The 27620-nt window shown below is 37.1% G+C and overlaps 1 protein-coding gene across 1 annotated transcript in view; it reads right to left on the bottom strand.

Annotated features, from left to right (window-relative positions):
- LOC129529380 (histone-lysine N-methyltransferase 2C-like) overlaps positions 1–26107 on the bottom strand; it is a 48168-nt gene extending 22061 nt beyond the window's left edge. Inside the window, 10 exon segments of the mRNA XM_063697649.1 lie at positions 91–303; positions 1578–1643; positions 2149–2258; positions 3577–3741; positions 3997–4178; positions 9427–9531; positions 9724–9825; positions 15267–15383; positions 18147–18266; positions 25949–26107. Of these exon segments, the coding sequence (XP_063553719.1) occupies positions 91–303; positions 1578–1643; positions 2149–2258; positions 3577–3741; positions 3997–4178; positions 9427–9531; positions 9724–9825; positions 15267–15383; positions 18147–18266; positions 25949–26107 (1339 nt within the window).
- Between the last annotated feature and the right edge of the window lie 1513 nt (positions 26108–27620).

Here is a 27620-nt window from a genome sequence, read left to right as displayed (position 1 = left end):
CCCTTTGGTAAATCATACACATATTTCAAAAGTTACTTTATATGCTGTAATTCTTGCACACATATTTCATGGAAAATAAATTAGTATTACCTCGACTATCATCCATATCACCATCCCTTGAATGTTCTGATTGGATGTCTGGAGGGGTCTGAAGGATGGCCACGCTATTCTGATTTATAATCTTTAATTTCAGTTTTGGTTTTGACAGTTTTCTTCTTGGAACTGCAACTGTGAGGCTCTGTAACTGAGTCATCCCTGATTCAGTCAAACACACACCATCCTGGGTATAAGTCTTGGGTGGGTCTAAAATTACAAAATCCCAAGAATACAAATTTAAACTTTCATTTTAAATTTGACTGATTACTGATTACCGATTACTGATACCCATGTCAAGGGAATGTGACTGTAGTTCTAGAAAGCAATTACGTATCTATGAAATGCATGAATAATTAACTTCATGAAACCCAATAAAAACTAGAAAAAATAGGTAAAACTTCCTTGGATTATAGGCAGAAATGTTACATATTTTTAAAAAAATGGTCTCCCTGGGCCGGGTGCGGGGGCTCATGCCTGTAATCCCAGCACTCTGGGAGGCCGAGGCGGCAGGCAGATCACGAGGTCAGGAGATCGAGACCATCCTGGCTAACACAGTGAAACCCTGTCTCTTCTAAAAATACAAAAAATTAGCCGGGCGTGGTGGTGGGCACCTGTAATCCCAGCTATGCGGGAGGCTGAGGCAGGAGAATCGCTTGAACCCGGGAGGCGGAGGTTGCAGTGAGCCGAGATCGTGCCACTGCACTCCAGCCTGCGTGACAGGGTGAGACTCCATCTCAAAAAAGTCTTCCTGGCATTTCTATTTTCATGTCCCAATAAAAAGAGTTAGAAGCACTGCAAAGAAATGCAATGCTCAGCTAATCCACTATGAGCTTTTTCCTGGAAAAGATCAAAAGGCAGGGATCTATTTACACAAGAAAAGAGAGAATACTCCAGAAGCTCATCTGGAAAAATCAGAGTATCAACATAATTACTAATAGGGAGAAGTAATAAATAAGTACAAATCCTGCAGATTTAATTTTAAATGTACAAAACTGTTGTTCCTTAGAACAATTCCTGTACTATCCAAATGTTTTTGTATCAGGTGCTATTAAATACAAGTATTCAAAAGAATGACTGTTTAATAAGAATATCATATTAATCACCATACTAGGCTTATTAATTATTTTAAAAAATTAAGAGATTGAATTAATTCTAAAAGAAATCTGCTTGCTAACTAGGCCGTATTTTCTGCTAACTGATAATTAAGCACAGTAATATATCAATGAAACCAAAGTAAGTATGGCATTAATGGTTATTCTAAGAGCTGTTATTTTTGTTGCCAACTTGCTGAAATTTATAGGAATACTGCCCCAGTAAAGCTGGATGACATTTTGTATATCATTGTGGAAATGATTACCAACATTATGGAATTTGGATAGAACACCCATATGATTGAAGCAGATTTTACAAGTGGTAAGCCAATTATGTAAAAATTAAGCAAAGTAAATTAATTAAATTAAGTAAAGCATTTCAAATTTTACCTAGCTCTTTTACTTTTGTGACAATTTGTGCTACAAGTGAAGATCCACAGCAGTCTGAGGAAGGCACTGAAATGAAAAAAAAAATCCAGGTAATTCTTTTCAGAAAAGGTAAAGTGTATTTACATACTTATATATGATTAAATTTTCTGTTTCTATACTCATTTTATTAAAATAAATGTTTGAACACTAAAGTTAAAAGCACTTTTTAAAGCAACAACAAAACAAGAAGTGATGAAGGAAATACTCAAGTCATGGAGGAAAACCTGGCTAAGAAAGAATCAACACATTGGATTTTGACATATTGTCAATAACTACAAGATCATGTTCCTTGGAAGCAAAATTATAGTTTACATCTAAAGTATGTGCTTTTTATTGTTTCATGTAAATTGTTTTATAACAAGTTGTGATAAGTCATGTATAACCAACAATAATATTTTTCATAAAATACTTGTCAAAGTAAGTTTCACAAAGATAAAATAGAGTAGAGCTAAGCTAATTCATTGGTTATGGACAGTAAGGTGCAAATGAGTGGTACAAGAGTGCAGACTCACAGTTTAAATTATTCTCTTACCATTAGACGCAGGCATATAGGGTCTGCACATGTTACAATCAAAACCAATGTCTGCTACATTTTCCACTTCTTCCTCAGTATTTAAGTTCTGACGAACTGCATGCATCCATCTGAAAAGACCATATTTGTACATTTTTTTAAAAAAATGGAATATACTGAGAACTGCTACCTTTTAAACCTGTAACACTGAGTCTTCAAACTTAAAAGCCCTAAGCCTCACATGCTCCTCCTACCTTGCCCTTTTCTCCTAACTATCCCTATTAACAGAAAAACTTTCATAGAGCTAAGGAGGAAATAAAAAGGAATGAGAACAACTATTAGAGAGGAAGCAAAGCACATTACACAAGGAAGCTAATTATTTTATAATCATATATTAAATATTTCAAAGACAGCAAGGAAGCTAGTTAGGGCAAACACAAAGGTATTCAGAAAACTGCAAATGGCAGTGCTAGCATATATGGGCTCCAGGCAATGCATCTAACTTGAAGTAGACATATCTCATGGAAAGCGATGTTGAATGGTAATTGGGAAATAAAGTAAAAAGTTGTCTTGCAATGGAACAGATAATTAGCAGCCAGAGTCCCAAGAATACTGTACTACTGATAAAATAATACTATCAATATATGTTCACTGCTTAACTTCTGAAGAGTACAACAATATACCAATGAAAGCAAGGAAACATTCTTGATTTTGAAATTCCACATAATTATGTAGGGAGGGCAGAAGGTGCTATCTAATACCTAGATATCTAGTATCTAGAGCTTTAAGAGAAAGTGGTTTAAGGAGAACAGAAAGTGTTAGATATTTTTTATAATCTATTAAAAGATTCAGAAACCCTTCATAAGAAACGGCATAGATGAAGGCAATAATTCTCCATCTAATTTCAAGGGATTCCTAAACCCTCAAAAAGGCCTAAATTAAAAATCTTTAGTCTTGGGTGGACACAGTGGCTCACGCCTATAATCATAAAACTTTGGGAGGCTGAGGTGGGCAGATCACAAGGTCAAAAGATGGAGACCATCCTGGCCAACATAGTGAAACCGTCTCTACTAAAAATACAAAAATTAGCTGGGCGTGGTGGCATGCACCTGTAGTCCCAGCTACTCCGGAGGCTGAGGCAGGAGAATCGCTTGAACCCAGGAGGCGGAGGTGGAGTTTGCAGTGAGCCAAGATAGCGCCCCTGCACTCCAGCCTGGCGACAGAGCAAGACTCTGTCTCTAAATTTAAAAACAAAACAAAACAAAACTTTAGTCTGGAGTTGAGAATTCAAAACAGGAAATCAATTCTGTAAGTTTCTAGGTGACTAAAAATCTACAAGGCAAAAAGTTCTGTACCTAAAACTTGTGATTAAGGAAAAGCTATTTTCCATTTTTTTTTGCTACATTTCAAAGAGAAAAGCTTTAAAAAGATGAAAAAATAGCACAATACCTATCACGTTGTCTACATTGCAGAATAAGATCTTCTTCTCTATAGTTTCAATAGTAGACTGGACAGGAAGATAAGCTTGCACAAGGAGCGCACTGTGTGTAATTGTTCTGCCATTCACATCTTAGACCTGCAGATGTTGCTCCACAGTGTCTGCACAAAACACACCTGAAATCCAAATCCCCCCGAAAAGTCTCAATTTTATTTTCTTAGTTATTCAGTTACTGTAATTCAGGAAGCTACATACGAACATAATGGGGCTAATGATTTAATGTGTATGTGAAAATTTTTCTGATTAGTGCTATCTATCATAGAATATGTGTATTATTCAATTAAATAGGTATGGCTAATTTTTAAAAACTAAAGTGGTATGAAAAAGCTCTGAACTTGAAAGACTAACAAGGCAAACAAACCCTAGAGAACCATTTGCACTTCCAGCCTCCTTTGGGAACTGTCTGCAATGGAGGGTCTAGGCACTAGGTGTGATAACTTATGTCACAATCATCACACAGCAAGAGTCTTCCTGGGTCAGTTGCCTTCCCACAGGCCTCACACACAGTGCACTCAAGACACCTCCAACCTTTGCTAAGAACCACTTTAGTGATCTGTAAAAGAAACAACCAATCATGTGATTTATGCATTAACCTAACATAATCAAATATACTATATAAATTAATATGGTGCTTATGTACCTAGAAGCAGAAAGGGGCAATCAACTAACATTTATTGAGCACCTACGGAGGCCCAATACTGGGTTGGGCATGTTCATACACGCTTTTAGGAGCCTACTGAGCAGAATAATAGAAAATGGCACATATTTTAATGCTTTTTTAAAGTCCACATAATTACCTTATGCTGTACATTTAATGTCCACTATATTTATAGATATAGTGACCAGATTTTGAAGAAATCAAGTAAGCTTCACTATTATTGATACATAATTTGAAAATACATCAACAAAATCTCCATCTAGATTTCCATGCTTAGAATCAATAGAAAAAATACCAAAAAAATTAATGTAAAGCATGAGTTCTTAGGGACATTTTGTGATCTTAGAGGATTTCTATTTAGACTATGAAGCTAGGAATTCTGAAGTTCACATTCACTCCTCTGTTTATTCTCCCCTCTCTCAAGGGTATAAGTTAGCAGAATATTTGGGAATCTCCAGATCCCTAACAAACTCCTGAAGGAAACCACACCATGTAATATTAAGATTGCGGAACTTCTTTAACATCTCAAAAGACTAGGATCGTCAGACAGAACCAATAAAGTGCCCACATTATAATGAAACAGCAAGTAATGAGAGTACAGAATAAAAATTCAGATCATGAGGTATATGAAAGCCTAAAAGCTACCAGAGAAGAAAATAAAGGAGTTAAATTCAAAGGAACACCCATCAGAATGGCACAAAACTTCCCAACTCTAGATGCTAGAAGAGTATAAGTTTCCAATTCTACAGGAAAATACTTTTCAAAGTACAATTCTCAACCTAGCTACACAAGCAACTATGTGTGAAGACAGAATACGTTGTAGACACAGGAAGACTCAAAATTCAGCTCCTTCATTCTCCTTCTAATAAAGTTACTTAGAGATATGCGGAACAGAATGAGGATGTATTACAAAGAAAAGGAAGACTTGGGATCTATAAATCAACAGATCCAACAAAGAACATCAGGCCAGGGAAGTTTAAGGATGAGAACAACACACCCAGAAGCCACTGGCACATATCAGAGCAGGAGAAGGGAATGTCTAGAAGGAGGGTAGGACTTCTCCCAGAAAAAAACAGTACTTTAAAAAATAATCTTATATGATAGTTCTATAGTAGGCAAAAACAAAGAACGAATGGAGAGTCACTATTACTTTCTTGTTATTAAAAACTCCATGAAAGACAAAAGAAACTCATAGTATACTGTTTAGATCTGCAGTGAACATTTACTGAGTCATAACCAACACCTTATTAATTGAACTAAACATAGTAATACAACTATATTGGGAGAAGGAAGGAGGTGTATTTTAAGACCTAAATCAGAATTTATTTATTCATAGCAGAAAGTCAACAAAATCTAGCATTGATAAAGCAGTAAACCAGTTGATTATTTAGAGCTGTAACATTAACCACAAGAAAAAAGACCTGAAAAGATTAAAAGTGATTGCCTCAGATGTGGAGGTAGAGTAAGACAAGAGTTGGTTGTTCATTACAAGGCCTTTTTTTTTTTTTTTAAGATGGAGTCTTGCTCTGTTGCCTGGGCTGGAGTGCAGTGGTGTGATCTCAGCTCACTGCAACCTCCGGCTCCCATGTTCAAATAATTCTCCTGGCTCAGCCTCCTGAGTAGCTAGGACTAGAGGAATGAGCCACCACACTCGGCTAATTTTTGTATTTTTAGTAGAGATGGGGTTTTACTGTGTTGGCCAGGCTGGCTTGAACTCCTGCCCTCAAGTGATCCACCCACCTCGGCCTCCCAAAGTGCTGGGATGACAGGTGTGAGGCACCACACCTGGCCCATTACAAGGCTTTTAATGTCATTTGATTTTTAAACATGTATATTTATTATTTTGATTAGCTTATTGATTTTTAAGAATTTGTCTTAGATTACCAAGTTAGTATATTATTTGCCCAAATGAAGGAAATGGCCTGGGGTAAGATCAGGGTGGCTTAGAGCAGTAGCCAGCAAACATTTCCAATAAAGGGCCAGACAGTAAACACAAAGTTTTGAGGGCCATATGATCTGTTGCAACTTTATAAAAACTCTGCCAGTGTAATGCAAAAACCGCTACAAATATATGTAAACAAAAGAACATGGCCATATTTCAATAAAAGTTTATTTGCAAACACAGGAAATGGGCCAGATTTACTCTGTGGGCCAGTCTGCCTGACCCTGGCTTAAACAATGACCTGAAGACAAAGTGGCAGACAGATCTGAGGTGTTTAGTGGCAGAATTTTTAAAATATTTATCTTCATTCCTATTAAGTTTTCTTCACAGATACCTGTGGTCCCTTTTACAACCAAACTCTCAAGTTTCTCCGCTTATATTCACTCTTCAAAACACTACAGTCTGGTCTCTACACCCACATCCACTCATAACTGCTTAAGCCAGGCTTGTCAAGACCTTCTTATTCTCAAATCTAATGGAAACATTAGTGTTTGTGTTTCTTGACTTCTAGTACTTCAACACTTCAACAATTTCTCCCTCTTTGAAATTTCCTTTTAACTTAGGTACTGGGGTTGTACTATCATTTTTTTCTTCTGTTGAACCAGTTTAGCCTTAGTTTTAAAAGTTTTTTCAAATAAGATGTCATCCAGGATTCCATCCATGGTACCATGTCCAAAGTTGTTACAGATATGTTTTATAATCTAATACGGATACATGCTTCAATGATAATGGAGTAGATGGGACCAGCCTGTTCTCCCATAAGATAGTAGAAAATTGGACAAAGTGTATGAAACAACTGTTTTCAGATATTGGACAACACATAGTAAAGGAGACAGTGGTCTCTGAGAGGAAGGAAACACTCAGGGAGTCCTGCGATATTCTGCCTAGAAACATTTTCCAGAACGCTGCCCAGGGAGGGAGAACCTCAGCAGAGTACAATCAATGGCCTCGCTGAGGTTAGGGAAGGTGAGGCAGTGGAATTTGCAGGACACAGTACTCAAAATGAAGAAGCAATAAGGACTCAGAGCTCCAGAAATCTACAAAGGATCCCCTGAAGTCTTTGGTGGAACACCAAGCCGTACTTCTAGAAGCCCAAAGACCCACAACCAGGGGAAAGTACATCTACTGGGAATTTGTAAGCTGCACAATTACCAGAGCTTGCAAAAGGCTCAAAGACAAGTGAAGCACAACCAGTCAGAGTACAAAGACACTGGTGAACAGGGGGTAGAATTCAGTAGTGATCCCAGAAACTTAAGTATAGGGTTAAACTAATGCTAGGACTGCAGCTACCAAAATGTGGACTAGGGAACCCCAGTGGGTCTGTAAAGTTAAAACAAGTTTAAATAATACTAAGATTTAATTTGCCTTTTTTCACTTTATTCACAATTATACAGTGGTGTTTATAGAAGCTACATGTTGTATCATAATATTACACTGACATTGTACAGGTTGTGCTTCTGTAGTCTTGTGTTACAAAATGTTCCTAGTTTTAATTTCTAAAATGCTGAATAGTCCATAGTTAAAATCCTCATGAACAAAAACTATGGCATCCCCAGTAATTTTAAAGAGTGTTAAGGTTCTAAAACCATAAAGTTTGAAAATATCCACCTTAGAGTGAAGGCTTTCTAGACTTGCCCTAGCAAGCTTAAAAAGAAGCTTCAAAGGTATCAAGCTTATCCACAAACAATTGCCTCCTGCAATAAAAATGCAAGCTGAGCCAATTCACATATCCCTAGTATATTTCTAGATACTGCTGTATTTCTCAATGAGACTGCAGTATTCTATACTGTCCAAAACAGTGTTGTGTAAAAGGAACCACACATAATTTTTAAAAACAGGAATAACTAGGTGTCTGATAGTGCACTAATTGTCCAAACTTAACTTATGTAAGTCGTACTCATCTGTAAAATGGGAATTCGGTAATTGTTGGATGGGTTAAAAGAAATATATTACTATCTTGAAAGGGATCTTATTCAATTTCCTTAGGTCCAAAACATTAAGTATTCTAAAAAACAAAATCTAATGATAGCAGCTACTTTTATACAGAATATAAAGCACAAAGAAGAAAATAAACATGTTTTATGCATATATAACTTCATTTTTAATTGGCTTTATATACTCTGTGTTTTTCAGTCATATACCATGAGCAACTAATTTTAAAAAACTACATAAATTAACCGTACTAGTCTTCTATTTTGGATAGTATTAATTACAATCTTTCATTTTGATTCCTAAATTCACAAAAACCTGTATTACCCTATAAAATAAATACTACTGTAGTTATCAACAAAGAATTCTGAAGGAGATAATGTTGATTGGCTTACTATACTGACATTTTACTGACAATGATATAACACAGTGATGTCTGAAGGGCAGGGAGAATGGTATAAAAATCACTCATGATTCACAACCTATTATTGAAACTGAGGTTAGTATTTATATTACAAGGTATGGCAATACTAGAAAAGATTTCCTTGTGGAGTATACAGTTTAAGACCTCTGCTGTACAGCTATACCTCCATGCTTGCTTCCAGTGGCCATGACACTTTATTCAAATATGTAAGTTTTATTAAGACTGAGTTCTTAAAAAGAAAAAACCAAGAACCTTAGATACAACTAGTGAAGTATTGAGACCTGTCCATATTTGAAACCAAGCACACGATACCACTTAAAAGGTTCCCCAGAAAGCCTCTATCCTGAAATGCTTGAAAGTGAGCAGTGCTGACTCTCGATTATTACCAATTGCATTAAATATGACACTTGTTTCTTTTGGCTATAAGGAGAAAATGTCATTTTGTGTATGAGTGAGCACAGAGGAGAGAGAATGTGGGAAAGAACAGAATGGGCTAATAATTTTTTACTAAATACTCCAGTTCTCAGCTTTATAAATCAACAGACAAAATGAATCAGCTAAACCTAAAACCTTTGTGAATAGTATAGATTGTCTTTTAATTTAAATGCATATATTTTTATGTTTTACTTTTTCAAGGCAAAAGCAGGATATTAGTACAATATAAGATTTATAGAGAAGCAAATTTCTTCAGATAGCAAACCCTTAAAAGCAGTATTTAAAGTACTTAAATACTGTCACATATGTTTAATAATCATAATACTTAATTGTGAGAACTGGGAGCTCATGTTACTACTAAAACCAAATAAAAATTCAATACATATTTGTTAACTCAATTTAAGGATGTTTACCTTAATACTGACACAGTATGGATGATAACACTGACCACACTGAGAACAGGCAAGTAATCTTCCTTCTGCTCCTTGGCCAAAACTGCCACAAACTACAGACATATCCTGAAGTTAAGAAAACAGAACATATTTTAAATGGAGACTAAGCTAAAAACCTACAAATTTTACTTTAAAAATACCTTCTTAACTAATACAGCTCTATAGCTAAATATTGGATCACTTCTGTGTATATGAGATAAAGCAGAAATATACAAGGAGGAATTCAATGAGGAAGACAGTAAATTGTCAAGTTCAAACCTGATTCAAAGTGAATTTGTCACTGCTGGAAAACAACACAACCGTAGTGTGCATAGAGTTTTCTTCATCATCCTTATTTGATGAAATATCTGCAGTAGACACCTATAAAAAGCAAAATACACAAAATACAAAGTTATATTTTTTACTTGTTTTACACTTAACTGGAAAGCTTCAGAAAATTCATAATCAAAACATATATTTTTGCTAAGGTCTAGAATAACAATTCCAAATATTAATGCTAAGATACTACAGTAAAATGGAGTCATGACATTTTATTATTCAACTCATTCTCTCTTTAGAGGTAGAATTCCTTTAGACCAAGAAGTAATGAGAAAATATAATAAACCTGTCTTAGTAAGACTTGATTATGCAGAATTCTAATCAAGAAACTATAAATGATAATATTATAAGTATGTACACACACAAATCTATCACTATTTTAATGACACACACTTGGGATCTGCAATGTAGTTAGTCTGAACTGAGATGTCCTGCAAACATAAAATACAGCACATAATTACATATTACATGTTGAAATGGTAATATTTTAGATATATCGGTCAAAATGGAAGGCATTAAAATTAATTTCGCCTGTTCACTATAACCTTTATTTTGTTTCGAGATGAGTTTCACTCTTGTTGCCCAGGCTGGAGTGTAATGGCGCGATCTCGGCTCGTTGCAACCTCTGCCTCCTGGTTCAAGCTGTTCTCCCTGCCTCAGCCTCCCAAGTAGCTGGGATTACACTTGTCCACCACCATGCCCAGCTAATTTCTGTATTTTTAGTAGAGACGGGGTTTCACCATATTGGTCAGGCTGGTCTCTTAACTCCTGACCTCAAATGATCCACTGCACCCAGCTCACTGTAACTTTTCAATGTGGCTACTAGGTAGTTTTAAATTGCATATGTGGTTCTCATTATATTTCTATTAGCACCGCTTTAGAATATTATTTTTAATAACATCCAGATTTCAGTATCAGCCAAATGATTATCAACCAATATTGTTCAGTCTGGACTTAGTTCTATTTGACTAAATCAACTAAGTACCCACTGGTTTGTTAATAATTTCTAGAGTGATTATGAAACAAAATAAAGCTCTGAACTAGAAGTTGTAGAAAGAAGACAAGGAGGGCACTGCCAAAATCATAAAATACAATCCTGTTTCTTTAAAAAGCTTATAACCTAAGCCTGGAAAGACAGAGTTGAAACACAACAGGTTATGTTCAAGGTCAAAACATAAAACAACTGAATTACTTTTCTTGAGGAACAACTGAAAGAAGATTAACCAGCTGGGTGTGGTGGCTCATGCCTATAATCTTAGCACTGTGGGAGGCTGTAGTGGGTGGATTGCTTGAGCTCAGGAGTTGGAGACCAGCCTGGGCAACATGGTGAAATACTGTCTCTACCAAAAATACAAAAACCAGCTGAGCGTGGTGGCACATGCCTGTAGTCTCAGCTACTCAGGAGGCTGAGGCAGGAGAATCACTTGAACCCAGGAGGCAGAAGTTACAGTGAGCCAAGATTATGCCACTGCACTCCAGCCTGGGTGACAGAGTGAGACCGTGTCTCCAAAAAAAAAAAAAAAAAAAAAAGGAAGGAAGGAAGGTTGGTTGGTTAACTAAATAGAAGGACTACATCTCAGTATTTTTCAATACAAATACATTTAAAAGCAGTTTTTTTTTGTTTTTTTGTTTGTTTGTTTTTGAGATGGAGTCTTGCTATGTCACCCAGGCTGGAGTGCAGTGGCACAATCTCAGCTCACTGCAAGCTCTGTCTCCCAGGTTCACGGCATTCTCCTGCCTCAGCCTCCCGAGTAGCTGGGACTACAGGTGCCTGCCACCATGCCCGGCTAATTTTTTGTATTTTTAGTAGAGATGGGGTTTCACCATGTTAGCCAGGATGGTCTTGATCTCAAGACTTCATGATCCACCCACCTCAGCCTCCCAAAGTGCTGGGATTACAGGCATGAGCCACCGTGTCCAGCCTAAAAGCAGTTTTAATGGATAGTACTAATGCTTTATAAGAGCAATTTATAGTCATATGAACCCTAATGACTACAAGTGTTAATAATGCCAATATTCATCATTAGGGAGTAAGTAAAGCCATGACAAATCCAAACATTAGAAAATTATGCAACATTTTAAAAGTAGGGAGGTAGAAACTTGTATAGACTGCCATGAAAGAAATTACAAAAGACGTTGTTGAGTGAAAAAATAAATTGCAGAAGAGTATTTGAGGTATAGCACTATAATATAAAAACCTGCAAAGTCATTACATGTAGTCTATGGGCACATATAACAGGTTGAATCATAAGAAATTGCTGCTTTTCATCAGTTCAGAAATAATATTGGCAATTTCATATGGATCAACCTAATATATAAATATACCAAACTGGTAACAGGGAAATAAGGAGGACTGAGGAGTTAGTAATGGTAAATTCTGATCTACCTATAGCGTTTTAATTTTTTTAATAGAGAAAATGTATTGATGTGTTATATGCATAGTATTAACAAAATTAGCTTTCTAAGATTTTAGAGAATCATCCAAGATGATTCACAGAAGTAGAATCATCATCATCAGTAAGAAATTAAGTGACTACTAAAAGTAATCATTAATTCAGTCATAGGACTAATGATGCATTGACAAGACTATTGAGATATATAATTAGGGAAATGGCTAAAATAGAGATAAAGTATCTATTTCTACCTCCCGACTACTAACAGAAAATTCAACACATTATACACACTGAGCAGCTCAAAGAAATTGTAAAGATCCATTATTATTTTTAAAAGGAAATTTAACCAGTGGATGCTTTCACTGAAAATGATAAACAATATATTCCCAGTATAAACCAGAAACAAAGTCTGCAGTAGAAAACTGCAATGTCCCTAGATTCAAGTGGGGGTGGGGAGTCATATTTAAATAATAAGTGCAGAAAAACCAAAATATTTTAAAATAATTGTCCATGCAAGAAAGAAAACAGTATCATCTAGCTTGAAGACCCACTGTTTTTATTTTATAATTTATTTCATGACCTTTAGACTGCTAGAAAAATAAAACCTAACTTGAGGGCAAAGGTAATCTTTGAGAAAATATGTGCTATTGTTGCCTGCATAGATAATAGTGTGATTTATCCAGAAGGTGATAGAAATTTCATTTTCCTAGACCACAGATATAAGCCAAGGAGAATAGAAAGCTCTGACCTAAACTTCACAAGTGTCCCTTCCAAGCAGGGACACGTAAGAGTAAACAAAAAAAGATCAAATTAAACTCAAAGTGAGAAGATAGGAAAAAATAAAGATGAGAATATAAATCAATAAAACAGAAAGACGAAAGAAAACAGAGAAAAGTCCATGAAAACAAACGCTGACTCAAGAAGATCAATAAGATTGATAAATCTCTAGCCAGACTGATCAGGAAAAAAATAAGACAAGATACAAATTATTAGTATCAAGATTGAGGGAGGTGAAATCACTACAGATTCTACAGGTATTAAAATAATAAGAAACATTATGATCAACTCCATTCCTTTAATTTGTCAAGATGGACAAAATGAACAAATTTCTTGAAAGGTGCAAATTTATGCAAGGAGAGACAGATAACCTAAATAGGTACCTATTAAAGAAATACAATTTGTTGTTAAAAACTGTCCCACAGGCTGGGCACCGGTGGCTCATCCAGTAATCCCAGCACTTTGGGAGATGGATCACCTGAGGTCAGGAGTTCGAGACCAGCCTGGCCAACATGGCGAAACCCCATCTCTACCCAAAACACAAAAATTAGCTAGGCATGTTGGTGCATGCCAGTAATCCCAGCTACTCAGAAGGCTGAGGCAGGAGAATTGCTTGAACCTGGGAGGTGGAGTCTGTAGTGAGCAGAGATCATGCCACTGCACTCCAGCCTGGGCATGGTGGCTCACGCCTGTAATCCCAACACTTTGGGAGGTCAAGGCAGGTGGATCACCTGAGGTCAGGAGTTCGAGACCAGCCTGGCCAACATGGTGAACCAGGGGGCTGAGGCAGGGGAATCACTTGAACCTGGGAGGCAGTGGTTGCATGAGCTGAGATTGTGCCATTGCACTCCAGCCTAGGCAACAAGAGCGAAACTCCATCTCAAAAGAAAGAAAGAAAAAAAGAAAACACAACAAAAACCCCCCACAAAGAAAATTTCAGGCCAAGATGCTTTCACTAATAAATTCATGTATAATATAAGAAGATACATTTCCACTACTACACAACTTTTCCAGAAAACTGAAGATGAGAATATACTTTCTGATTCATTCTATGAAGCTGGAGTTATGCTGATACCAAAACCAGATGAAGACATTACAAGAATGTAAGACTACAGGCTGGGGCATGGTGACTCACGCCTGTAATCCCAGCATTTTGGGAAGCCAAGGTGGGAAAATTGCTTGAGCTCAGAAGTTCGAGACCAGCCTGGACAACATAGTGAGATGCTGTCTCTATTAAAAATTTTTAAAAAGTAGTTGGGTGTGTTGGCACACAGCTATGGTCCCAGCTACTTGGGAGACAGAGGTGGGAGGTCAAAGCTGGAGTTAGCTATGATCGCACCACTGCACTCCAGCCAGGAATTAGAAAGAGAACCTGTCTCCGAAAAAAAAAAAAAAAGAAGAAGAAAAAAGTGCACAGGTCTACAACTGTGGTGCATCCACAGTTTTATTAATACTCAGCAAGAAAGGGGAGTACACTGTTAACAAGTACAACAGCATAGATGAATCTCCAAATAATTGTGCTGAAATAAATCAGTCCAAAAAGCATACAGTTCTGTATGATTCCACCTATATACAACTCTAGAAAATGCAAACTAATCTTGGGGACAAGGACGGATGGCAGGGGGAATGCAGAAAATTACAGAGGGACATGAAGAAACGTTGGGAGATGAATATATTCACTATCATGATTGTGGTGTCGTTTTCAAGGGTGTATATGTATATATCAAAGCTTATGGAATTGTACATGTCAAATATAGCTTATATCAACTATACCTCAATAAGCCTGGTTTGAAAATTTTTCTTTTTGAAAAAAGGACGAGAATCTAAGCTTCCTTATTCCTGGTTTAGTAGTAAACTTGAACAATTTCACCTGTCTCCTATACTTAAAATGACATTTCAGAATTTTAAAAACAGGATTTTAATAAATAGCAAAGTTATTACATAAAATATTTGCTAGTAGTTAGCAAATATATTTGTAATACACATATAAATAAAGCCTCATAACATGATAGTAAGCAAATATCAATCTTAAAATTTTTAAATTAAAGAGCAACTATATTACATACTGACTTTTTAGAGAGGGTTGGCATAGAAAGATAAGGAGTCAAAGAGGAAGGTAAGAAAAGAGAAAGGATGAGAAAGTAAATATACAAGAAAACGTAACCAGAGGCTCAAAAAAAAAAGCAAAGTAGGACAGTAAAATAAACATTTTGACCTATTTATATGACTCTTAAGTTCAAAATAACTTGCTATGAGATTTTCATCATTAACTGACATTTAGATTAGAGAAAATATACATGAAGCAAGCCTCACCCCAGGCAATACAACAGCTCCGATTCCACTTTTCAGCTTTGACCTGCCTCGGCCACCTCGCCCCGACAGTCCTGCACCTCGAGGTCTCCGCTTTCCTGGAAATCCAGACCCACGGCCCTATGTAATAGATTAGGAAAAGTCAACATTCTGTGACAGCCCAAAATAATTTTTAAATCCAAATGCCACTGAGATAAAACATTTTATTAAATGTTATACAAACACTTCTTTAGATAAGTATTAAGAGACCTGGCTTATTATTTTTATCTTTAAAAGTATACTCCACAACTTAAAAATCTAAATATAAAATGCTTACAACCTTAGAATCATACTTTCGGGCTGTCACTGTGAACGCTATCAGCAAGCCTTTGCATGATTTTTCTCTTTCCCACTCCTACATTCTCGGTGACGACAACAACTATAGCCTTATCCAGATATTTCGAAGTGCAACAAGTTGTATTCAATATAGAGTAAGGATAAGGAAGAACTCTCTCATTAACTGGTCTCGCGGTGATTACAGTAATAGCTAACATCTGTTGAGTACTTACTATGTACTAATCTAAGTATTTTTTACTCTCAACAATCCCATATAGTAGGTTTTATTATCCTCATTTGAGATGAGTGTGCTGAGGAATAAAAGGGTTAAGTAACTTGTCCAAGGTCGCTTAGCTAGCAAGTCTGGCTCCAGCGTCCCTGGGTTGGAAGCATATTCTGTACTGCTACATCAGCATGAAAGTTCATTTTTGCTAGTGTGTAACAGTATTCTTCCTGTCATTAAAATTAAGTCAGTTTCCTTCACTATTCAACAGTTCTCTTATGAACTCAACATTTCTACCTCATTCACCATTGTATTTAGAGGAAAATTTATTATTATTATTACTTTAATTTTTGAGACAAGAACTTTCTTCGTCACTCAGGTTGGAGTGCAGTGGTGTGATCACAGCTCACTGCAGCCTAGAACCCTTGGGCTTAAGTGATCCTCCTGCTTCTGCCTCCCAAAGTGCCAGGATTACAGGAGTAAGCCAAAGCGTCCAGCCAGGAAAAAGTATTTGAGGATTACAGGAAAGCTGACAAAAGGCTTTGTGAAAGCTTTGCTTTAAATAATCTGAATAATAAATACTTGAAATGGAAATAATTTATCTGACTTCTTACACAAGAAATAAACCTATTGGAAAATGTGTTAAATTCCCTGATAATTTCAGACATTAAGTACCAGAGTATGGTGTTCCCTGCCCTCTCACCCTTGTTTGTACTAATTAATTACTCCTTGAAAAAACCTGGCACCTACCTAAGTAGATGAATTATGTATATTTAAAATTATCCAGATGCTCAGGAAAATACTTAGGTGTTTCCCTCACCATAAGTTAAATAATATGTCATATCTTCAACTGATGTCCCTATCATAGTTTGAAATGAACTTATTCCCTATTTAGCAGAATGGTTTCCAAGTCAAAAATTGATGGTGATACTGTAAGCATAAAATAGAAACACATGAACAAAAGGAATGGGAGGAATGGCTTTTTTCCCTTTGGATGTAATAAATACAGCCAGCTCCCAGCTTCAAACTGCCACTCCTGTCTTCTCTTACCCTGTTCTCCTTGAGATCCCTTTTGAGAAGTGCATCAGCTTCTTTGCACAACAGATGGTTGGGGTCAGGTTAGTTTTTTGGGTTTTTTGTTTGTTTGCTTGTTTTTGAGATGGAGTCTCGCTTCTTTGCCCAGGCTGGAGTGCAATGGTGTGATCTTGGCTCACTGCAACCTCCGTGTCCTGGGTTCAAGCTATTCTCCTGCCTCAGCCTCCCCAGCAGCTGAGATTACAGGCACATGCCACCATGCACAGCTAAATCTCTTTGTATTTTTAGTAGAGACGGGGTTTCACCACGTTGGCCAGGTTGGCCTCGAACTCCTGACCTCCAGTGATCTGCCCCCTCAGCCTCTCAAAGTGCTGGGATTACAGGCGTGAGCCACTGCGCCCGGCCGAGTTTGTTTTGTTATTAAATTGGTATAAAAGATTTTTGAAAAATTAAGTCAGCGATTAAAAATCAAGACTACAGTAGTCTCTCAATTTATTTTCTCAAACATGAAATGCTGACCCAGAAAAAAAGTAAGTACAAATTGGTGGTCTATATTATCAAACTGTCAAATGAGGTATATTTATACCTCAATATCTTGGATGATATCATGGGGAGGTAGGGAGGTTAAAAAAAATAGTTCTTCCAGTCATGAAAGAAAATAAAGTATAACCTAGAATTCCTTAAAATCCTTGATTAGTCTGAATTAAACAGCCATATTCCAGAATATTAAATATAGAATATGAAGAAAAACTGTCATCTCCAGTCAATGAAGTATTTTAACTTTTGAGTTAATACTTTTTCAAATTAATTTTTTTCTCTTCAAAATGCATCACACTACTTAACTCACTTCAAGGACTGGCAGAGCCATCAACCAATGTCATGGGGGAAAAAGCCTTGTCATTTTAAGGTATTAAACAGACAATGAAATCTGCCACAATTTTGGTATTTCTTCTCCACGAGAACATAATAAATTAATGGAGTTTTTTCTTCTGCTTTTTTCTAAGCAACAAAGTTTTATGATATCATGAATGAAAAGGTCCTTAATTACCTTTTGGTCTACATGTCAAGGACTTCTCCCTCATAAAACCAGTAGTAATCACAACAAAAGGAATTAACCATAAAAAGAGGTATTAAAAATGTATACTTGATTTTTAAATGCAAGCATATTATTTCTTTACATTACAATTTTTAGATTTAAATAGTGTTTCTGGAAGCTCAATCTAGAAAAGAAAGATTTAATTCTTAACACCCAGTAGGGCAAAACAAATCAGACAGAAATGATATATGAATGTAAATGCAATTTTATTTACCACTTTGATGCTCCAAATGGCACTGCCAGGAAGCTGCCTGGGTTTAAAAATTTCCCGACCTTCTGAAATGTCTGGGGACCAGGAAGGTGGGCTCACTGTATTTTGGGCACTCCAAGCCTCCTAGGATATGGCAGTTGAGAAAATAGATGTGTAAAACTCAGCAACATAAAAGGTCAAAGCCAGCAACTAAGGAATTTTAGAACAGCAAAAACAAATGCAAACGTATGGAAATTTAGGACAAATTGCTTCAAGGAAGGCAAAATAAGCTAATCACTAACAGTGATTTAAACATTTAAGTATAACTTAAATAACTTAAATGTTTGCTGCTACAGAGACATCACTACAATGAAACTTTAAAAATTAAGGTTTATATGATATCAACATTGACTCATGAACTGCAATTACTGCACCAAAAAGTAAATAAAAGTCAATCACACTTTAAGAATTAACACTAGAAGAAAGTATTGGGGGGTTATTTTTCTTCTAACAACTATCACTCTACTTAAAAGGAGAAATGGATAACCATAAGGAATTCTATATTCTATAGCTATAAACAACCAAAACCAGTAGGCCAAAGAATGCAATGAGAAACATAAGCAATCGATAAATGCATAAACTTTACACTGTAGAGAGCTGGTAACATTCAAATGCAAATACCATTGTAACCTTAGCATTTAATCACTCTTTCTTCAGTGACCATTAGTTGTCGGTTTGGTTTCGGTTTTTACTTAGAGAAATGAATACTTTATGGAAATTACATCCAATGGACAAAAGTGAAGAAACGTTAAAGCAAATTGTCCTAAATTTGCAAATTAAAATGCCTAAAGTACCTGATAAATTATATAGAAAGTATTATCTTATTAAAATCTATATAACTAAAACTAAAGCATTTTACTTCCAAACAACCACATTCAGCAATACCCTGAACTAATCTGAAGATGCTAAACAGCATAAAGAAAAATGTTTACTCCACAAAGATAACATTTTAAAGAAAAACAAGACAAATGTCAAACAATAAAAGAATATATTTTGAATTAGGTAATTCAATGGTGCATGCATAATTTTACCAATCAAGTAACCAAAACTTAAGACAAGGTACATAGTACTTACCAGGTTTCTAGAATATCATCAAATTAACAAGTACTATCTCATTAATCACATACAAATACCAGGAATTAAAATAACCAGAAATAAGAATGTGACTACTCTTGGGGTAAGAGATAGGTAATGGAATAACAGTATTTTGGAAAAGCCACACAAGCAATAGACTGGTTTCATTTTTAAGTCACAAACTCAACCCACACACATTGAAGTCCAGCAATCCAACTCATTCTCTCCAGCAAACACTTTATTTTCTTCCCCTCCAGGATTACCCTCAGGTGTTCTTTCTTACCCATCAAATCTCTAACCTAGCTCAGGTAATCACTATGCTGATTTCACTGAGCAGCAACCACTGCAGGTCAATTATCTCACTTTCATAATTTGAAATCAACTTGAATCTGTACCTATGTCTTCTTCCCTACTATTAGTAGGGAAGTGTTGTCAAAAGCCATTTCTCTTTTCTCATTTTACTCATGCTCCTAACATCTGGCATACTGTTCTGCTGGATTTGGCAGCAGCCCACCTGTGGATATTTCACTGACTTCCTCGCTAATCTTTCTTCATCTCCTGTACGTGTTCTTCCTCTATTTGACTTCCGAAGCCCTGGAGTTTCCCAGGGCTTGAGCCTAGATCCTAAATGGTGTTATCTACAATGAGGGCATCTTGGAACTTGATGCTTCCCACATTCTTATTTCTAGTTTTAATCAAAGATCTCCAAATTAGCAGGATTTTCAACTTCCTTCTTAGCATTTCCATTTTCTCACATAAAACCCCTCTTAATTTTGCCATGTTTAAAATTTCTCCCTTAACCGGTTTCATCCCAGTCTTCCCCATCCTTATAAATGGCATCCAGTCCCTTGTCACTCTCCTCTGCTCCTTCAGTCCTCTCCCCCAACACTTCGTCAATGCAAATCATCAGCAAATTCAAGACTTTTTATCTTCAAGTTTTGTCTCCGATCCTTCTACTTCTTGTCACTTCCACCACTAGCAGCCCAGTCGTGGCCACCACCATCTCTCACCTAACCTGCCACAAGAGTCTACTGCTGGTTATGCTTCTCCCACCCTGCATCTACTCAAGCCTTTCCCCACAGCAGCCAGAGGAACTTTTCAAAAGTACAAATGTGATCAAGCAAGTCACTATTCTATTTCAAATCTTCAATTGCTTCTCAGAGCACTTAAAAGACAAACCTTTCCCCAACTCATCTTGTGGCACTTGTCTCCCTGCTTCTATGCTCCAGCTATTCTGGCTTCCTTGCTGTCCTTCAAACATGCCAAGCTCTTTATCAATCAGAGCCCAACTGACTCAGAACACTTCACAATACCATTCCAGCCCTTCAATAAATGTCTGGCATTTTCTTTCTTTCTTTTTTTTTCGAGATGGAGTCTCGCACTGTCACCCAGGCTAGAGTGCGGTGGTGCGATCTCGGCTCACTGCAACCTCTACCTCCCAGGTTCAAGCAATTCTCCTGCCTCAAGCCTCCTGAGTAGCTGGGATTACAGGCAAGCACCACCACGCCCGACTACTTTTTGTATTTTTAGTAGAGAAAGGTTGTCTCCAAGTTGCTCAGGCTGGTCTCCAACTCCCGACCTCAAGTGATCTGCCCACCTTAGCCTCCCAAAGTGCTGGGATTACAGGTGTGAACCACTGCGCCGGGCCAATATTATTTTTTAAGAAAATACTAATAAAAAGAAACAATTGATATTAAATAAAATTTAACTATTGACTATAAATATATGTTTCAAGAGATTTGAGTGAAAATACCATTCTATGTTAAAATAAAAAATATGACATTCGATAAATATAGTAATAACATGTTCTCAAAGGTTCAAGGGGCTAAAGCTAATGAGAAAAAGTTAAATATAAACACCTTACAATTTACCTAATTACTTGAAATAGAAACTTATCTTCATTCCTGTATTTCTCCATTTTTCCAGTTTCTAATGTCTACTTCTTTCCATTTTGTATTTTCTTGTATTGAGGCAATTTAAAGAGGATATGCCAGGTCTTCAGAAAGCCAGGAAATGAACATAAGCACTCTGGAACCTATCTGAACTTAATTTTTCCAAGATTTTTTTAATGGTTAAAAATTGGCTCAACTGGGGATACTAAGAGGAAACATCAGGGGCAAAGGGGATTTGGGTTAAACAGATCGAACAGGATTCTTACTGAAGGCAGGCCAGACTGATCAGAAATCATCTGGAGGGTGGTGGGAGATAACAAATTTGATCAGATATCAAAGGTGATCAGTACTGAGAGTGGGGGATTCTTTGCAAGTTTCTTCCTAAACCTGAGAGATGTGGGCCAGACTAGGACGAACACTGAAGGCTGAGGCTGAGAGGAGGCTTAGAGGATCCTGACTAGAGTTTGGGCAAGGGGAGAGGCTTTGTCAATGCAAACATGCATTCAGCAATATTACCAAGTACAGATGCATGCACATAAAAATACTGAAAGGAAATATAAGAACATGTTTAAAAATTTTTAGTGGCTTATTTATTTTATGTAATTTAAATATATGTATATATAAAATTAAGGTGTACTTTGAACACATACTAACACATTCAAAGAATTAAGTATACGTTTGATAATACATAATAGTTACAAAATAAGCAAGGTCTTCATGCAAACGAGTTTAGAATTTCCAGGGTTTATTACTTAGCATTTGATTAGCAGGCCTGTAAATTCTTCTGCTGCCCATTCATTGCCCACTTTATTAAAAATTCCTCAAGTGGATGCATTGGAATGGAAGAAACACTGACTCTTTCCTTCAAAGAAGGAAACAACAAACCTTGTTTGACAACCCTGTCAAACAAGACAAGGACCAAGTGGCCAGTGGTAAGGAAAGTTGGTCAAACTAATGAATGACATTTTAGATTAAAAGTGAATTTTATTTAACCCAATTATTCTTATCCTATGCACACAAATTTGAATTTAAGTTAGCTTGATGCAGATGGTCACCCCATTCCAAAGCATGGGTCCAAATACCCTAAGGTTCCAGGAGGAGCCAGCTTTCTTCAGAAGGTGGCAAGTGCATTGCAAAGTACTGAGGAAAACTTTCTTTAAAGTATCTTTTTTCATCATTCCATATTTTGCTCCTTATAATTGCAACTGCTCTCCTTATACATGTCTCTTTTGAAACTTCTCACTTGTCTAAGATGCTATTGTTCCTGCTCATCTTTTTTTTTTTTTAATAGCATAGTCTCTCTCCCTCGTTGCCATGCTGAAAAGGCTTCTGACTTGCTGTTCTTGCCAGGAAACATTTCTGCAGGGCGTATTGGAGTGGAACTACTTACAGAGTGTCAGGGCAAGTCCTTACATTTGTTTATGCTTAGGACACAACACAGAAGATAATTTTCTAAGTTAAAGATTGTATGGTTTTATCTTGACTTCAGAAACTGGTCATACTTTTTTACTTTAGTTTTTAAGAACCTCAGAGCTGAACTTGAAACAACTTTAATAATTTCAATGAGACATTTGTTATGTATCCTTTTTAAAAAAGACTTTTCTAATTTAAATCATTTTATTATTGCTCTAAATTTGCCAGGTTCATTTTAGAATTTTATAAACTGTTTTAAAACTAATTTACATTAAGTTGGAATAAAGTTAACCAAATTAATACAAACATATTTTATTGCACTTCTCTTTATTGTGCTTCACAGATAGGAACATTTTTTCTTTTATTTACAAATGAGATGTTTGTGACAACCCTGGTGAAGCAAGTCTATTGGTGCCATTTAACAAACAGCCTGTGCTCACTTTGTGTCTTGGTTTCACACTTTGGTAATCTTCACAATTTTTAAAATATTTCCTTATTATTATATTCATTACAGTGATCTGTGATCAGTGATCATTAATGTTATGGGAGGCGGAGTTTGCAGTGAGCAGAGATCATGCCAGTGCACTCCAACCTGGGCAACAGAGTGAGACTCCATCTCAAAAAAAAAAAGGGGTAGTTTTTATATGTAGGGTACAAAATACTATCTGACCTTAAGGTGTGTGCAAATTTTTCTGAATTAATTAAGACTTAAATATCAACAGGAGTGATTGTTTTTGTTACAATCACCAGGTGGGTGATCTGATACTTTCCCCTGAAAAATGCATATACAAAATTTTCACATAATTTAAAAACATCCACAGATACATAGCTATGGATTCAGTTTATGGATCAATAATTCAACTCCTCAGAAGTAAAAGATTACATGAGAAAGTATCTGATATTGAGGTGACAAGGAATAATGTTGAAATGTATCTCATTAAAAAGTGCAGACAGTTGTGGCTAAGACATTGGGTATTACAGAGGTGCATCCATGTGTCCAGTGAGAAGACTTTAAGAATCTGTTTGGGAATAATGAGAACATGAGCATTCCCCTCCCTACCTCTAGCACTCCCCTCCTGCTATTTGGATATTGTGAATTTACCAAACACAGTGATTTAGGTCACTTTTATTATTTCAGAAATTCCAGATACCTTACTACTTATATAAAATAGCCCTTGAAAGGATGCTTACCATTAAATAATGTCTAATACAAAGAAAAGACAAATGTATGTGATCTGTAGTGCATAGTTATAATACAATCTGAATCCTACATTTAAATTTTTTACTCCACTTTCCAAGAAATAAAGCATTGATTCTAAATATATTCTCTATTTGTCAAAACAAATAGAAACTATCTAGTGTTTCATTTATAAAAGAAATTAATTAATGGTGTCTCTAAGTTAATTTTTTACTTCTTTTCCCCATATCATTTTTGTATTATATAAGAGAGCATATTTTTCTACTCTACCCTGGAATTAATAAACAAAAAATAAGGTATGATATTTAACCCAGGGCTACCACATTTTTTTCAGTGTATTTAGTAGGTTCTCCTAAATCTGGAAAAGAAAACTTCAAATATAAATATAACCAAATTAAAATAACACCTTTTTTCTTCTATTTACTTTATTTCTTGAACTCAGTGATGTAATATGTCTTCATCTGCCTCTGAGAATACACTTAAAACTACAGAAGCAAATTAACATTTTCCCAATTCACATGTAGTGCAATATTTAAGATTTCATCTAATTGAACACGTGTTGGATCAAATTTATAATACTAAAAGCACTCTTCTACATACTGCAATGTCTAGATGGAAGACAAGCTAGTCAGGTGACAGAGTGAACATCATTCTGGTAGGCTTTTTCAAGCTGTCACTTTCAAGATGTTTGGACTGCTGAGAATGTTAGCCATAATTAATTGCAGAGATAGGAGGCTGCAAATGGGTGAGGTAATGTTCAAATGCATGGAATGATGACTAGTCATAGTAAAAGATAATAGATGTGGCCACATTGCTTTGAGAAAATTTAGAGAATATTTTGGGTCACAATGATACATTTCTGCGTTATTTGTGGAATGTTTTCAATGTAATTACATCACACAGGTAGACTTCCAGATCCTGTGTCTAACTTACTTTCCTTGGCTCTGTGGGAGAAAACATATTCTAATGAAGTTCATTTTAAGGCAAATATTTCTTGAAAATACAAAACTGATAGATATATGTATGCAGGTTTCCTTCTTATACGTCTTTTATAAACAATGAAGTTGTATTTCTCCTTTAGTGTTTAATGTGTTTCATCAGATAATGCCCTAGAACTTTTACCAAATTTTTCTGTCCACCATTTGAAGGTGTATGAGAGGGAAAAAATGCAGTCTGCCTGCTTCACTAACAAAAGTAGGACAAAGGCCATCACAACTGAAATATGTGAAACACTTGGTTTTATGAATTTCAAGCATTTTATATCTCTACATTTGGACTCGAGTAAAGACATTTCATAGAAAAACAGAAATATTTTTATTTGTTTATTTTTTAATCTTGATAACCCGCAATAGTTTACAGCCAGAATGGCAGCTTTTATATATGTACACTCATTTAAATACAGTTTCATACCGTAAATAGCCATGGGGCAAAATATCTGCCTCTAGGCACAAAAAAAAATCTTTGCCGCTAAATAAACACCTTTAAGTGATACTGCAAAGAATAGATGTGAGGTAATTTTTTACCTGAATGACTCTGGCCTGTATTAAGACATATTCACTGTAACAATTCAAGTTTTAAAATCCTTGTTTTGTAACTCAAAAATATATCTTTTTTACAAAACACATCTTTACATTTATGGCTATTGTACATTTATTTGGCGGGAAACAGGGATGTTTGATATCTTGCAATGATAAAGCAATCGTATTCAATAGAAAATTGTCTCACATTCTGCATGACTTTTGAACATTCTATAAGACAATTACATAAGTGAAAAACAAATTTGTAGATATTTGAGTACAACCATTTAATATATGAATAAAAGCAGTTCAGAACATTTTAATGTACACTGCATTTTCTGATAGTAAGATTTTAGGTTAAAATAAGATTACACTTCAAAAAGCGTACCATTTTGAAAAAAAATCATATCACTGCTGCCAATGCCGTTTTCATACTAGTCCAACATATTGCTTATCCATCTGTGTTTGTTTGATTTTACTGTTATTACATTCATGGTAATGCTAAAGTACATACACACACACACACACACACACACACACACACACCCCTAAGGTGTGCAGGCTTTCATCCAAACTTACTGGTATTAATTAAAAATCAACCAGAGGTAGGGAAAAATAAAACTTATTCAAAAATACTATTGCAATAGGGAGAATATTCCAAACTCAATCTACAGGTGTCTCAGGATCAAACAGGAAAAGGCTTTCCTTTTCTAGGGAAGGACAAGCAGGGCTGGCAGAAGCCTCCTTGGAGAGAAGGACAGGCAGCGGGATGAGCAGGTGGCAAAACCAGGATGCTCCAATAAAAATAGTTTCTCTGGGAGTCCCGCTCATTTTTGGAGTGAGCTGTTAGCGGGCTGGTCTGTCCTGTAGTGCTTGTTCAGTCTTAGGTGGTGAGCCAAGGTCCAGGGGCCTGAGCAGAGGAGACAAGACTGTCTGAAGTTTGATAAAATCAAGTCAATGGGTAGTTATGAGTAATTGTGAGCAATCGGTCAGCTTTGGGCTCAGCACACACCCCACCTTATGTTGTTTACCACAAACAAAACTTGTCCCTAAAAATTTTTAGGAATGGCATCAGACATAGCGAAGGTTTGCAAACTGATTTTCAGTGTTGGGCTGGTCTTCATGTGTTTGTTAACCTTGAGGACTAGGTATATCATTTGTTAAGTGTGTTATTGGACTGACAGCTGCTCTCTATGAAAAGTAGATAATCATTGAATATAATAAAAAGAATAATTATTGAAGGTTGGATAAAGAGGTCCGCGATGGGCGAGTACGCAGGTGCCACACGCTCCTCGCCTTCTGCTGCCTGCAACTGGTGGCAGCGCTGGAGCAGCAGATCTTTGACTTCCAGGGCCGCCTACCAGTGAGCTCCCACCCTAGCCAATTTCCTGCGCCTCGTGGCGCTCACCCTGGGCATCGTGGGCACCGCAGTGTGGCTGACGCTCCGGGCTGGCCTGACTGCGTTTATCACCTGCTTCTACCCGAAGGCTGGACCCAATATCCCCAGACCGCGACTTCCCCACAGCGTCCAAATGCCCCTGTACCGATCCAGGGATGGAGAATCGCCGGGCGGCGGGCGACTCCGGTTCTGAACTTCCCCTGGCCATGGGGGGCTGCCGTGCAGTCTTGTCCCTCGCTGCCTGCTTCACTGTCCCTGCAAAGAAGCCCTCAGCAGCGCCCGCAGATCCTCCTGGCGGTGCTCCGCTTCCTGTTCGCCAGCTATGGGAGCAAAGTCTTCCTGAAGGAGGAGGCAGCTTTGACTTCATCAGCGGCTTCCACTCCTAGGGATGCCAGGCGCCCCAGAAGACGTCACGTTGACACCAGCAGCCTCTATGCGCTTCGGGTAGCCCTGCCCTGCCTGCCCTGGCCCTGTGCCCTTGGCGCTGGACTGACCTCGGCAGCCGCGATCTTGGTCAGGACCAGCGGGCACAGCCCTGGGGGCTCGGGACCCACTGCAGCCTGTGAAGGCCCCATGGCTCTGCACACAGAGAGGCGGAGCAGCAGACTTTAGGACTTGGCCCTTCACAAGCAGGACTTCAGAGAGGAATGGGGCGGGTAAGGGAGGGGCCACGGAGTCCGCATTTTAAAAAATTTCAGACTTAGTGTGAGCTGGAGCTTTTCTCCCTTCTCCAGCCTCTTCCTTTCATCCTTCACCCAGCATCCCGCCCCTGTCCAGAGAGAAACAGCAGGAGGGCTTGCCCTTTCTATTCACCGCACTCACTCCCCAGCCTGAGGAAAGCCGGGGGAACTAGGGGCAGGAGTTCTGGTTTCTCATCGCAGGTCCAGCAGACTCTGGGTGACAGCTAGCAGAGCCCTAGCCCTCTCGGTGCCTCAGTTTCCCCAC

This window comes from Gorilla gorilla, chromosome 14, assembly GCF_029281585.2.
Source record: "Gorilla gorilla gorilla isolate KB3781 chromosome 14, NHGRI_mGorGor1-v2.1_pri, whole genome shotgun sequence".
In the NCBI taxonomy this organism is placed as follows: domain Eukaryota; kingdom Metazoa; phylum Chordata; class Mammalia; order Primates; family Hominidae; genus Gorilla; species Gorilla gorilla.
Note: the sequence above shows the minus strand (reverse complement) of the source record. Positions and strands in the feature narration are given on the sequence as shown.